Here is a 15137-nt window from a genome sequence, read left to right on the forward strand (position 1 = left end):
CCCCTGCTCCCCCCACGGGCCTCCGTAAGATCAGGACACTGGATCGGCACTCAGAGGAGTCTAAGGCACTGCGAAATCTGGAATCCACAGCAGAGCTGGGAAGTGGAATGCAGGCACTCTGCTTCCCAGCCTCCGGCCTTCCCTCCAGCTCCTGCAAGGGGCAGCCCAGCCAGGCACCGGGCACCATGCTCGAACTCGGAGGAAGGCAAAGGCGCTAACCAGTGTGGGCCGCTAGGATGTTGGGACAACCACCCTGGTCAGTGCAGCCCCCTCTGGCGCCCCTCGTCTTCACTTGTTTGGAGGGGAACGGGGCCCTGCCAAGGCTGAACTACCCTAAAAGGCCATCAGGCATCTGGCCAAAGGCGTGAGCTGCCTTTTCCATGTCTTTAGGGCAGTTCAGGAAGCAACAATAGTGGCCTGTTCCGCTGTGGAAATGCTGCCCAACACCCTGCCTCAGGGCATCTGCCCGCCTTGCCTCTCGGGGACTGTCCATGCTGCCTCTCAGGCATCACGGCCACCCCTCATGCCACCGCCTCTGCCCACCACCCCCCGCCCGCAGTCCTTCACTTGGAGCCTACCCTGCACGTGAGCACATACTACCCAGGCGGGAAGAACCAGGGCCTGGGCTCAGAGCTTAGGGCAACCTCCTTGGGAGTCTGCCCTGTCATCCACACACATGTTGGGACACTCATGAGTGTGGGCATGCACAGTGCAGACAGGAAGAGACGGCCACAGATCCATACAGGGGACTGCCACACGGCAACATGAAGGGTCCATCCACAACAGCTCACTGCTACATGGACGAATCCCACAAAGTGTTCACACTATGCCAAGAAAGCCAGACACAAGAGAGAACACTGAGCACGGTCCCATTTATGCACAGGTTTAAAACCAGGCAAAAGGAAGCTATGGGATAGAAGTCGGGGAAATGGTTTTCTTTGTAGAGGGAATGCCTAGGAGGGGCTTGAGAGGGCTTCTGGGGGCAGGGTGACGGTCTGCCCTATGATATAGCGGTAGTTACACAGACAGCCCCCTTTGCAAAGTGCACTGAGTAGCCACCTCTGATGTGTCCTTTCCTGCATGGATATTATATGAATAAAAAGGTTACTACTCTTTAGTAGATAAAGTTCATATGGACAATTACAACCCAATTCCCACCCTCTTTATCATCCTACTTCCCTCTTTCTTTCTTTTCGGTATTGTGATGAAATCCGTAGAACCTCAGGCTTAGAACACTTATTAAAAGTCACCCAATCTAGGCGGCGCCTGACCGGCTCAGTTGGTAGAGCATGTGACCCTTGATTTCAGGGTTGTAAGTCATGAGTTCAAGCCCCATGTTGGGCTGAGAGCTTACTTAAAACAAACAAACAAAAAATAGTCACGCCATCTAATGTCCGCGTATTTGTCCATCTAATTAGGCTCTCCACATACCTGAGGGAAGTGGCCATTATTTTCCACAACTCTTTCTTCTCTGTGTATACAACATCCATACTTTTCTCTCTTTCAGAATCTTTTTGCTACTGTGGGTTGGGTCCTCTGAAGGCCCTGGGGGTTGTCAACATTCTCGTCAGTGAGGTGCTCAGAGCTGGCCCTGACACTCCTTTTCCTGGCTGCCCCGTGATGCGACGCAGATCGCAGACTGAGCCCAAAGTCTTTCTCACATGTCTTGCTGTCAAATCCCATTTCCCAGATCCTGTTGTTAATTGTGCAGCTGGGTCTCTCTTTTCCTCTCAGACAGCCATTATGGTTTGTTGAGATCTTCTGGGATCTTCCATTCCCTGTCAGTTGTATTCAGGTCATGTGTGAGTCTGACTATTGTTCCATTAATGGCCTCATCTGAGACACCGGGTCTGCCCTGACCAACCTGTCAGTGAAGATAAGACTTCAGGGGCCCCGGGGGCCTGCCCTCCAGGCGGACTCTGCTGGCCAGCAGCACCTTGTGATGAGGAGCCCCAGCTACTTGGACATCAATCGCTCAGCCCACATTTCTTACGTTGTCCTCAGGATAGGACGGTAGTCTCTACCAAGTGCCTTACAGAAACCCAGACAGTCCTCTCCAGAGTACTATTCTGGCTGGCCTGTCAAAACATAAATGAGGCTAGTCTGGTATGATTTATTCTTAGGAATCCTAGAAAGCAGAGCTTCCTTTTCTGTGTATGTGCTCACAAACCGTCCCTGGGGAATGATGTGGGGGGCGCCTCAAGCCTGCCGTGCTCCTTCTGCACCCTCCCTCCCCACCTCCGGAGGTCTCTGTGGACTCAGGGGACCCCCATCTGCTCCTCTCCCAGGACTGACCAGGGACGTCCTTGTACCACGGGAGACTTAAACCCATTTCTCACAGCGGGATGCTGCCACACTGTCTTCTCCCGTGCTGTCTTAGGCTTCAATTCCCTTTGATCAATAGTGGAGTCCAGATGAAAAATTATGCTCCTTGACAAAGAGAAGAGAAGCAAAATAGAAATTATATAGTGTTGTTCTCTCTTCATCGGTGTCAATATTTCACTGCCAGCCCAAAACAGCATTCCTTGCTTCAAAAACAACTACGCGGAAGCCCCTCCTATGGGCCTTAGTTTTCCCCACGGGCGCTAACATTGGTGCGTGCTGTTTGTCCATCTGCCTTGTTTTTGCGTCCTACTTTCCATCTTCTGTATCTTTCAAAATCCGAGATCATGCTCGAGCTCTGGGTGCAGCCCCTGCAGCCTTTAGATACTTCCTACTTTTTCCTTACTGGGTTCATTCACAGTCCACATCCAAAGTGTTACTGCACCCTGTCTCCGAGCCTGCCTGAGCCATCTTTGAGTTTGGAATTGGCTACTAAAAAACAACTCTACGCTCTTTGGGCTCTGCCCTCCAGAAGCCACCGCTCCACAAGCATGCATGCACATGAGTCCCTCCTCCATGCCAGGCTCCAAGGGCCTAGAAAGCAAAGTCATAGCTCCTCCCTCAAGATGCTCACAGCCCAAGGGATTAGCCAAAGGCACTGACGATCAGGGCCCTGTGTCACAAGGTTTCTTGGGAGAGTTGCCTTGGTCTGAGCCTAGTCTTGAGGGTGAGGAAATGTTAACCAGGCAAAGAGGAGGAGAGAGATAAGGGAAGCTGGAACTGATGCCGAAAGGCTCCGAGACAAATCCTGAGTTGGGGTGGCTGGAGCATGGGAACCTGCCGGGGACGCTGGGCAGGGGGAGAAGGTAGGATTGGAAAAGAAGGCACAAAGGCCTAGTATGCCACTGTTTGAATTTCATCCTGGGGACAGAAGCCCGAGGGATTTTAATGGAGCAAAGGAGTGACGCAGCCAGCTGTGCATCCGAAGGGAGGTGATGCTGCTGGACAGTGCAAGCATGGGTCAGAAGGGGGACAGCCTGGAAGGAGGCAGCATTCCAGGGGCACTGTGGTAAGAGCTGGAACTGTGTGAGGGTGATGGGAGAGGTGGCTATTGTTGGGGAGGAGGAGCTGGAGGGGACAGGAGGTGACCCTGGACTCTCAGGCTTTGGGCAGTGGGCAGGTGCTGATACCGTCATGGGGCCATGGAAGACAGGAGAAGGTGGTCCTCCTTGGAAGGTGGTGACTTCTGTTCTGCACATGCTAACCCTGAAATTCTTTTCCACGCAGATCTGGTGCTTAGCAGAAAAGTCTGGCCAAAGGTATTGACTTGGGAGCCCCTGGCATGAGCCTGGAGCTGTGGCCATGGATGAGGATGAGATGGGGTCTCAGGTCAAGTTCCCCAGGAGGTGGACTCTGAAGCGGAAGTGAGCATGCAGGGAGAAAGGGAGATGGGCGCTCTTGGGACGACCTCCTGTAGGGATGAAGGAAGCAGGTCTGGGCCAAAGGGGAAAGCCAGGCTGGAATGCAGTCACAGCAAAGCCCTTGGCTGACCCCTCAAGGACCTCTGGGGCTGGCAAGGTCCTTCAGAGACATCCCGGATCGAAGCAAAGAGGCAGGCCTTTGGGCCCCCAGCACTGGGCTGCTCCCAAGGAAGGCACCTAACCTCAGGTAAGGTAACCGTGTTCAGCAAAGGCAATTCCTGGGATTTGGGCTAGCAGGGTGACACTCAGCAGCTGGGGAGGGGGTGCCAGAGTCCTGAAGTGGGACCATGTGGACAGAGCACCGCAGGGCCCAGCCTGGAAAGCTCCCCCAGACTGCACAGAGTGACCACAGGAGAGGGACTGGGGCAGAATCCCCAGGCAAACTGAGGCTTGAGGAGCAGCGGAGGAAGGAACTGGATGATGGCGACTGAGAAGGATGGGCCAAAGAAGGGGAGGGGAGTCGGGAGAATGATATTGTGAAGCCAAGGAAGAAAATGATAAGCTTATTCCTGAGGAAGGGCCATTAGGTCAGGGGTAATAAGGCAGTTTGGCTAGAGTGCCAGATGAGGTATGTCTCCTCTACTCCCAGCTCTTTAGGTCTCTCCTACCACCCCTTACATGCGCACCCACTCGTAAAGGTGAGCCAGATCCTCTTCAGCCACAACCCCTCACACTCCTGGCTTCATGGGGACCCACTTTTTCTCTGCTGCCCTCTCGGCTCCAGCATGGCCCCTCGACCCCTAGACATGATCTTCATCTTGCCTCCTGTCCCTCCGGATTTTGAGGCCTTCTAAAATTTTGAGGGTTTTTGGATTGTGGCTGCCCCCTTCTAGAATGTTCTGGCCTTGCCCACCCCCAGAGCCTGAAATGTCTGTTTTCTCAGGTGAGAACTCCCTCTGACACTCTGAGCTCTGAAGAATCCACCATGTGTCCAGGGTGGGCAGGGTTCAGAAAGCCTGTTTCGGGTGAATGGAGTAAGGGAGAGCAGGGGAAGGGAAGCTTAGAGGTGCAGCAGTAGCTGGAGGAGGGGGGTGGCGGCAGAATTGCTGTTCTAAGGTAGGAGACACACGAGTGCACGTATTTGCTGAGGAAGAGCCAGTAAGAGGATGAGAAGTGAAAGGTATAGGAATAAGGGACGACTGCAGAAGGTCTGGAAGGGCAGGCCCGTTGGGGTCCTGAGCATGGGAGGTGGGGTCGGGAGAAAGGCAAGGAGGTGAGCTGTGGGTCCACTAGGTGTGTGGGTGGCTGGCAGTCAGACAGTAGAGAAAGAAGGGGCAGAGCTGTTTGCTGGGGTAGAGATTTCAGCAGCAGGAAGCACGGTGATGTCTGGAATCTTCTGAGGGCCCCAAGGAGGCTGGCCAGGCATTCAGAGTGGGTCCTGGTCAGCCAGAAGGGATCAGGGGCCCACGTAGGGACAGGCCATGTGTGGTGGCATGCAGGAAGGGCGTTATGGTGGAGCGAGGAGCCAGGACATGAAGGCAGCAAGGCAAAAGCACTGGGAGAGAATGAACTGGTTGGTCTTGGGCCTGCACCGGGCTGGGGAGGGAGAGGGTGGGGTGGAGGGGGTGCGAGGGTGGGGCCATGACACCCCACTAAGGTGCAGCCCTTGGCCCCGCCCGGAGGGGATGAGCAGCCCCACCCCAGCAGCGTGGAACACGAAAGAAAACAAGGAGACTTGGGGAACGCTATGGGCGCCTGCACGTGCCGTGGCTCTTATCCCCAGTGTGCAAAGACCTGAAGCCTCTGAAGGCCACCTTCTCCTAGGGCTCCTGCACTTGGACTTGAGCAGCCAGCTTTTCCTTGCGGGTCAGAACCTGGCGGATCCGGCAGCCTGCTCAAGCCAGTTTTATCTGCCCCTCTACTTTGGAGGCCGCAGTTAAACGGGATATTTAATAAACATTCGCGGGTGGTGAAGGAGGCGGGTCCTGGAGCCTGCGCACATCAGCTTTCAGTGGAGTGAAAGCAGCCCTCAGCCTCTGTCCTCCCCCTAAAAGGGCTCCTGGGAGTGGCTGCAGAGGTTCACTCAGAACACACACTGGAGACCCTGCACAGAAGCTGGAAGGGCAAGTCCCCCCGCCCCACCCCAGTGCCCTCGCCCCCAGCTCCCTGGAGCTACCCGAGAGGGGCCAGAGTCCCAAGACAGACTCTCCTCCAAGGGAAAGTCTTCCCATTGGCCCCATTTCAAATGGTTTGCTCTTGTATTTACTTTCATTTCTCCGGGTTGAGCTCAACTGTGCCTTAAATTTACAGTGCATCCCTGAAGTCTTGGTCAACGAGGTCGGGGGCAGGGGGGGACGTGCCTCGCACAAATGTTGGTGGAAGTTCTCACTTTGTGCTTAACCATAAGTCAGTAGACGAAGAATGTGACAGAATGGGCAACAGTACGCCCTCCTTCCTGGGGTCAGTCTGGGCACTGAGCCCAGTGGGGCAGCCACCAGCGAGGGCAGAACAGGCCGCCAGCAAGCTCCTCCAACTTCGCCACCACAGGGAGCAGGGGGCAGGGGCGGGGGGTGGCCGGCTAAAGACCACAGTGAATACAGTGAAGCTGTAAGGAAGAATTAGAAGCTCTTTCTGATCCAATTTGGAATGACTGCCAACACATAACTTGAAGTGAAAAGAAGGGCGGAGAGAATATGCACAGAAGTCCCAAAAAGAAACGGAGGCAGCCTAGGTGGCTAGTAGAGGGAGGGGCACATTTTCAAATAGGTGTTCCTGGTGCCTTTTGAATTTTGCTCTATTTATCTATTTAGAAAAGTAAGATAAAATTTCTAAATAAATAAATAGATAATACCCATCCCACGTTCTTAGCAAAGCTTGTGGCAGGAATTATCACCCTAGTTGATGTGTCTGTTTGAAAGTGAGGTGAGGGGGCGCCTGGGTGGCTCAGTTGGTTAAGCGTCTGCCTTCAGCTCGGGTCATGATCCCAGGGTCCTGCGATCAGGGCCTGCGTCTGGTTCTTCGCTCAGCGGCGAGTCTGCTTCTCTCTCTCACTTTTGCTCTCTCTCTCAGATAAATAAATAAAATCTTAAAAAAAAAAAAAAAAAGTGAGGCAAGGCTGTTCCATTATATTCACTCCTGGCATTTAAGGAACACTTAGTAAGGGTTCTGCAGTTACAAAGACACCCTGTAAAAGACACAGATCCCTGAAATCAATTTGACTCAATTAACAGATGAACGACATCATAAATTTAGGCTATGTTGAAGGTAGTCTCAAATCTGCTGGGAAAGGTGGATTATGAAGAAAGAAAGAAAGTTGGTGTTGGCCCCATTGGCTCTTCAGAGGTGGAAAATAATCCAGTTAGATCCCTGTCTCTTATCTTTGAATAATAGATTCCAGATGGGATTAAGAACCAATAGTAACAAAGTTAATATAAGTACCGAGATAAAGAGAACATTCTATTTTTGTGATCTTGGGGTGGGGAAGGCTTTTCTTTTCAAGATAGATTCAATAAGAATCAACTTTCTATACCATCCACATAACTTTTCTGTAAAGCTAAATCTATTCTAAAACAAAATTTCAAAAAACCCAAAACCTCAGTTCGCCGGAAGGTATCATTCACAAAGGTTTAAAAAGGACGATGTGCAAAAAAAGAGAAAAAAACGATATATAGGACTTAGAAGAAAATACAGTGCTGAAACATATATAATAAGCAATTTATCAAAACGTTAATAAGATTAATTGCCCCATAGAAAAATGGGCAAGAAGCGTCAAGATGTAATTTACAATAAGAGAAACACAAAAGGCCAATAAACATATGAAAAGATTCTCAATTTCACTGGCAGTCAGAGAAATAAAAATCAGAACCACAGGATCACACTTTTCACTTACCAGATTGACTAATAAAGCTTAAACACAAAACTGATAATACACAGTGGAGAAACAGCCATTTTCATGTCCATTGGGGGTATTATTAATTGATACAGCTTTTGTTGGAGGCCACATTTTAAATGTATATACCTTAGGACTGCAATTTCACTTCAAAGAGTTTATCCTATAGAAATATTTACATAGATGTGCAAAGCCTGTGCCCTGGTTGTGTGTATACCAGGGAACACTACACAGCTATGAAAATGAATGAGGTTCATCATACACATACATATACATATATATACATACACATACATGTATATATATATATACATGAAAGTGAGACAAGCTGGGGCACCTGGCTGGCTCAGTCGGTAGAGCATGCAACTCTTAATCTTAGGGTCGTGAGTTCAAGCCCCACATTAGGCATGGAGCCTACTTTAAAAAAAAAAAAAAAGAAAAAAAGAAAAACAAGTACCAATAATGGGGCCTGTTGGGAGCAAATGGGAAATTGGGGCTGGACAACATGGGCCCTGGAGGTTTGGACTTGGCATGCGAGGTAAGGCAGAGACAAGATAATCCCATGCAGCCATAGAGCGGACAGACTTTGAGGGAGGAGGAGATGGACCATCCATCCAGGTGAGAGACAGGACATGAAAGCAGAAGCAGGTGGGACAGAGGTGGCTGAGACCCAGACAGGTACCTGTTTTCACAGAGCTGACATGGACAGGCAACCACAAACAAGGATTTGGGATTTGGAAGTCAGAACGGACAGGATGTAGGATGAACGGGCATAATGGGCTGGGGATGGGAGAGACCTCTAAGACTACAATTTCTGACTCTGCGACACAGAGGACTAACTGTTTGGGGCTGAGCAGGGAGCCTGGAGGCAGAGGTCAGCCTCTTCAGATCATATGCAAAGAAGTCCCATGTGTCTGGGCTTAATGCAGATGGCGCCCACTGAGGCCCTGGTTTAGCGTTCACACTTAAAGTCCTCAGACAGAGCTTCTAGAAGCCCATTCTTTTTTTTTTTTTTTTTTAAGATTTTTAAAAAAATTTATTTATTTGACAGAGAGAGACACAGCGAGAGAAGGAACACAAGCAGGGGGAGTGGGAGTGGGAGAAGCAGGCTTCCCGCAGAGCAGGGAGCCCTATGCAGGGCTCAATCCCAGGACCCTGGGATCATGACCTGAGCCGAAGGCAGACGCTTAACGACTGAGACACCCAGGCACCCCGAAGCCCAGTTCTTTCAAAGAGAGAGCAACAACTCCCCTTCCAGGACTGTGGAGAGGCCTTCTCTCTTTATTCACAGACAAGAGCTGAAGCTGAGCTCAGGGTGACTGCACCCAGCGGGCCCTGGGATATGGGTCTGCATGGAATGCCAAGCCTGCTTCCAGAAGCTGCCTCTGGGGAGGGAGTTGAAGAGGAATGGCCCCAGTTAAGGGTTACCGCGGAGGTGCCTGTGAAGGCTGGGGGGTCTTCCTGAAGGGCCCCAGGACAGGCCTGGTTGGAAGGGTGGGGAGGGCCATCATTCTAGATGGGAGGAGAGGAGAGATGAGGAATGGTCTGCTCCGGGAAGGCAAGGAATTCCCTATGGCTGTGGCCTAAAGTGGGGGAAGGAAGGAGGAGAGGAGAGACTGGGTGGGGCCAGGTCCAGTGAATGGGTCTCATCTCCCAGTGGGCTGAGTTTGGTCACCTCGTTCATTCAGTCGAAAAGAATTAACAGAGTGCAAACAGCATGTCAGACACTGTTCTAGATGATGGGGGATATGGCAGTGACTACTGAGGGACCTGCTCTCCTGGAGGAACACGGAGGAGAGGCACCAAAAATAAGGAACCAACAGTAAGATAAATTTCTGGCAGAAAGCCATGCTGTGCAGAAAATAAAGCAGAATGATGAGTTGAGAGTTTGGGAGAGGGGTCTGGGAGGAGTGATTAGGGGACATAATGCCGCTGAGGTCTGAGGACAAGAAGGAACCCGCTACTGGGAAGCAGCAGGCAAGGGGGGGGGGGGGGGTGGGCGCTGCAGTCAGAAGCTAATTGTATAAGGCAATTGTTTTGCTAATAAGACCATGTTAAGAAAATTAGGCTCTTTTCCTTTCGGAATGAACTCATTAGTGAGCTGTATTTTTAGTTCTTTCTCCTGGGTTTTAGAAACTGGGCAGGAGGGGGAGGTTTGTTGGGACTGATGGGGAGGACTCTGGACCCCCACACCCCACCGTGTCCCAGGGGAAGGGACGCGTGTCAGAGGGAGGAGGCAGGGGGGAGGGGCACCCACCTGCTCCGAGAGGTCACATCCAAGAAGCACTGCACGACGGCCAGCAGGTTGTGGTGGTGACCTGACACCTTGCTCAGGGTGCGGCACAGCTGCTGGAGCTGTGGGGGCAGCAGGCGGCAAGGGGGGCTGTGGGAGGGCCCGTCGTCACCCTGACCTCCCCACCAGCCCACTTAGGGGAAAGCCAGAGAGTAAGAGGAGGGGGCGGTCACGGAGCCCAGGGACTGGTGGGCACGTTCCCCGGCATCCTGGTGACCTCCAAGCCTGCTATTCCCATTGAGTGCGCTCAAGGTGCAACTTCAGTCCCAGCAACAAGGTCAAGTGAGGAGGCTCAGGACCTTACAGAGGAGGCTAGGGCTTGGGCTTGGGCTTGGGCTTGGGCTTCGGGGCTCATGATACCTTCCCGGGCCACTCGTGGATGTTCTCAAGGAGCAGGAGCAGAAGCTGCTGAAGATCGGTCTTGGGCAGCAGGCGGAGCCCCACGTCTAGGCCGGCTCGGCACAGCAGCTCGATCAGGCTCAAGAGCTCCCTGTCGGTGTAGGCCGTTGGCTGGGCCAGGGCACACAGTGCCAGGAACTGGAGAGCGGAGAGAGTGCTAGGGCAGGGAGGGATGGCACCCGGAGCCCTGTGGCCGGGCTGGGCAGCGGCTGAGAAAAACAAGCGGCAAGGCCTAGAGTCAAGCCCCCCATGGGGTGCTCCGGTGGCAGGCCCGGCCATGGGGACTGTGAGCTTTCTGCAGCATCAGTCCCAGCAGCCGGCGTGGTGCCTACAGCGGCGCCGAGCCCACGGGGTGCGCTCAGTGGTACCTACCGCGTGCAACTGCTCAGCAGGTCTGGATGGTGGGCAGAAGTGGGCGTCTGACTCACCTTATAGATGTAGCTCAGGCTACTGTCCAAGGCAGTCTCTGGGGGGCTGTCCTGCCGCTGACTCCAGCTCAGGCTGATGTCGTTTTTAAGCACTCTAAGGTAAGACAAAAGCAAAGGGAAGGAAATGAGAGGAGGTGGATGCAAGGGGATAACTGAGGCAGGGACGGGGGCCTGCCGTTGCTCAAGAGCAGAGAGCCCGTGGATGGTCCATGCAGCCTGGGACACTCATGCCCTATGTGTGTTGGTCATCTACTGTGCGTAACAAATCCCCCAACATACAGAGGCTTAAAAACAAATATTTATTATGTCATGCAGTTTCTGAGAGTCAAGAATCCAGGAGCTGCTTAGCTGGGTGGTTCAGGCTCAGGGTTTCTGGGGAGGTTGCCTCCAAAATATTGAGGGTGGGGCTGCTGTCACGTCAGGCCAGAATGGGCTGGAGGAACTGCTTCCAAGCTCACTCGTGTGCCCACCAGCAGGCCTCCAAGTCCTTACCCCATGGCCAGCTTCCCCCAAAGTGAGTGACTCGAGAGAGGGGAGAATGCCAGAGACTGAAGCCACAGCCTTTATAACCTGGTCTTGGAAGTGACTTCATCCCATCACTTCTGCTAATGCACACAGACCATCTAGACTCCGAGTGGGGGTGAGAGCCACACAAGGGGAAGAACGCCGGGAGATGGGGATTCCTGGGGGCTGGCTCCCAACGGCTGCCATTCCAGCCAGGCCTCAGGCTTTACTTTTCTGGGACTCGAAGACCAGAAAATCATACTCCATTATCCCAAAGGAGTCTTCCTCAAGAAAGTTCTTTGTCCATACAGGTATGGTGGCTCTTTGCATGCACGGAAAAGTACACCACATGGTAGCTTAGGTGGGGGCTAGTTTCCAAAGTCAGCAAGTAATATGGGGTAATTCAGAGTAAAAATGATCTTTGAGAACCCCTCCAAAGGTCACGCTAACATGCTGTCTACCAACGAAGTTAGAGCTTAGGGTCATAGGAAAAAAAACACCTCTTTAAAGACTAGATTCATACTCAGGGTGGCAAGATCCCTACAGTGAGGGGGGCATCAGTGGACAGCAGAGCCGCACAAGCCTTGCACAAACTTTCCAGGTGCATGCTCACTGGATAGAAAACAGCAGGATCGGTCTCACTAAATCATTCTCTCTCTCCGGTCAAATGTGTACTGTTGATTGTCAGATACTGTTGAGGTGAGCTTATGACAAGGCTCCCTGTGCTGTCTCATCCACTTCTCCATGCTTATTAACTGGTTTGGAGTTCCCGAGAACAGTGGGGTCTCCACAAATGAAGGTATGGAGGACAGGAGCACTGTTGCCCACAGCATCTCCAGGGTAGCCGCCTGACCGCTGACCAAGGGGGAGCCCTCCGTTCCTGCATGCTCCAGGGAAGAGTCTCTGCTCTTCTTTACTTGACCCTGGTGCTGCTTCTCAGACAGGAAGAGGGAGAAATCCATCTCTAGGCATCGGAGAATTGGTGCCCACACACCGACGTCAGGGGAAGGGGCGGGGGTTAGGACTGGGCTTGGTCATTCTTCCAGAGTTCAGCATTTATTAGGGCCAGGGAATGGGTGAGGCTGCGTGTGCACATCTGGGCACCTGCTGGGCCCGTGTCCGTACAGGAGGGCCGTTCTGGTCGGCTCCAGCCTGTGAGCAGGCACAGGGGCCGGAAGCACGAGTGGCAATGTGTTCAGACTTCCCCACGGGTGGGGGCAGGCACAGAACCGTGACTCTGCTGAAGAGGAATGGGCTTTCAGACAGTTCGGTGCTGCCAGAGGCGGAGTGTGGAAAACATGAGCTGGGGAGGGAAGCGTGTCTGTGACAAGTGGAGAGGGCCAACAGCCTCCCCGTGCGAGCATCCCCCTGCGCCGCCTCTCCTTGGGAAGAGCGGGCAGTATGGCGGCGTCCTCTATCCCCTGCCTTTCCGAGGCTCCGAGGAACCACTTGACCGGACCGTCTGCCTCTGTGACTGCTATTCTGGGATGTGGCATCCGCTGACGCCCAGGCCTCCATCTCCATGCTCCGAGCAGGAGGCCACGGAACACAGGCATTCAGAGCCCAGCAACCCCGCTCCCCTCCTGGACTCAGCAGGTTAAGAGCGAGGTGACGGTCCCACCACTGGACTCCATGAACAAAGCGCTTCATCTGTCCACCCCCTGCCCCTCAGCCCTGCCCCCCAGCTGGCTGGGTTAGGGCTCAGCCTGTGGCCAGCACCCAGGAGCTGGAGTTGGGTTACAACGACACTGTTCTATACTTACAAGTAATCTTAAGAGGGGCACGTCACTGACCCCTATCCCAGTTTCTAGATTTGTTTTCCCCAAGAGTTGAAAACAATACTAAAGTTACTGTCTGTACGGTGCGCGGACATTCTCAGCAGGAGGATGGTCAGAGAGGCGTATGAGCACAGCACCTCCACAACCGTAGGCCATCCTCAAGGCTTCCAGGGGTCGGGGCCCCACCATGCAGGCTACGAGGGGGGTGCTCTCCCCTAGGCTTGTACTGCTAAACCAGACGGGACCTGTCCAGGCTCTACGAGCCAAGGTCAATGAAGTAAAGGGAAACTGATGCGGAGCTGATGGGAAGGGAGAGAGAAGTACATTTTACCTGGGTCGGATTACATTGTCCTGAGATGGCCAGTGACCAGCCTCCCCTACACTGGACAGAATACCCTTTCAATGGATTAACTGTCATTTAGTTGCCCCTTTGGCCTCTGCACCAGGCTGCCCTTTCAGAGAACCAAGGGGATGAAGGTTTCTGGCACTAGGCTACGGCAGTTTGGCTGCCAGTCCTGTCTGTCTGACTGGGACTCTCCACTGGGCTTTGTAACCTGGGAGCAGCCTTGGAAGACCCGCCGTTGGGGGCCAAGGACCTGCCCTGCCTTTGCAGGTGAGATTGGGGCCCGTGATGGAGAGTATCTGCATAGCCGTGTGGTACAAGCCCCCTCAAGCTCTCGCTTCTGCTTCCTGGTCAGTGTTCACGCTCTGGTCCCTCTTCTGCCCTTTTGCTCCCACACATCCTCCCAATTCCTCTGTCCCCAGCCTCGTCAGTGGGCAGAGGGCTACTGTGTTTGCCACAAGGTGGACATGGCATGGTCCAGCAGCAGAAGGGCTGCATCTTTCTGAAAGGAGATCTTGAAGCATTCGATGAGATGGTGATGGGTTTCAATGAAATCTGAGATTAAGAACAAATGGTGAAAGAAAGACCAGTCTTTCTCATAGACACTAAAAAGATAGTCCAGTTGTGGGGCCATGTGCAGAGACATCTCAACCCCTCATTTCCAACCTTGGCCAATATGAGGGCTCTGTGGGTGCCCTGGAGGAGCCCCAGAGCATCTGTTCTGTCGAGGAGCCCTAGATCAGACATCCCTGGAAGTCAACAGAGCAGTGGGTGACATGGAGCCAATTGGCATGGGAAGAACTTGAGCTAGGTCAGGAACAGGACAAGGAAGACAGTGGGGAGAAGGCAGCCTGCCCCGATGTTCCTCTTGTGGTCCATGTGTCTATGAAGGATGCCATACCCCCAGTGGAGGAGATGCCAGAACCTTCACAGTGCTTCCTGAATAGTCTAGAAGAGCTCTCTTCCAACCCTATGACTCCCAGAGCCTCCCCAACTACAGCAGCCAGCCAGCAACCCAGGTAACCCACCCAAACATCTCTGCTACCCCACATCTTGGGGAGGTCACTGGAGGGGTCTCCAGGTTGTGTTTGCTTTTCCAAAAAGAGGCCGTGTTCAGGCAGAAAAACCTCCGCAGGCTAAGTGGCTGGGCAGGTGGCCCCAGCCTGTCCTTAGAGGGCCACAATAAGAAAATCAGCCCTGAAGCCATCGGCCAGCTCCTCTGGGCCAGGTCTGAGTCCTCCGTGGGGAAACGGTGCCAGGAGCATGAGGCCCAAGGGAAGAGGCAGGGTGTCCAAGCAGCACGTCTGGTGGTGTGACTACGCAGCTCTGACAACACTCTGCGACCACGTGGATTGGCCTTCCTCTTACACAGGACGACCTGCCCGGTCAGGCTAGAAGTCTGCAAGTCTGCATGCTGGGCTTGGTGTTCCCAAGTAGTCGAGGTGGCAGACTTACACAGCCATGGTTCTAATGCCCACCTGCCCCCCTCCCCCCCGTGCCTCCAGAGAGGATGGATTTGTCCTGACGCACGAGGAGCAGGAAGCCATCGAATCTTGGGGGAAGGGAGAAGGGCGGGGGAGAAAGTGGCGCTTTGCAGAGCACGGAATAAATGAGGTGGTTATACGCCTCTCCCTGCGGTGGCACCTCTCACTTTCCAGGTGGACACCCAGTGCTCATCGGAACAGCTAGAAATAGCTCCTCTGACCCCACAGGCCCCCCAGCCCCCCCTCCCACCTGCATTTGTTTTTCTAAGTGTAATT

The 15137-nt window shown here is 53.3% G+C and overlaps 1 protein-coding gene across 1 annotated transcript in view; it reads right to left on the reverse strand.

Moving 5' to 3' along the window:
* The window catches only part of FAM178B (family with sequence similarity 178 member B), a 113060-nt gene that overhangs the window by 26596 nt on the left and 71327 nt on the right, over nucleotides 1–15137 (reverse strand). Inside the window, exons 10-12 of the mRNA XM_032397355.1 lie at nucleotides 10753–10846; nucleotides 10286–10462; nucleotides 9890–9987 (exon numbers count right to left, since the gene is read on the reverse strand). Coding sequence (XP_032253246.1) covers nucleotides 9890–9987; nucleotides 10286–10462; nucleotides 10753–10846 — 369 coding nt within the window. The remainder of the gene's footprint in view (nucleotides 1–9889; nucleotides 9988–10285; nucleotides 10463–10752; nucleotides 10847–15137) is intronic.

The sequence above is a fragment of the Phoca vitulina genome, unplaced genomic scaffold, assembly GCF_004348235.1.
Source record: "Phoca vitulina isolate PV1807 unplaced genomic scaffold, GSC_HSeal_1.0 scaffold98, whole genome shotgun sequence".
In the NCBI taxonomy this organism is placed as follows: Eukaryota; Metazoa; Chordata; class Mammalia; order Carnivora; family Phocidae; genus Phoca; species Phoca vitulina.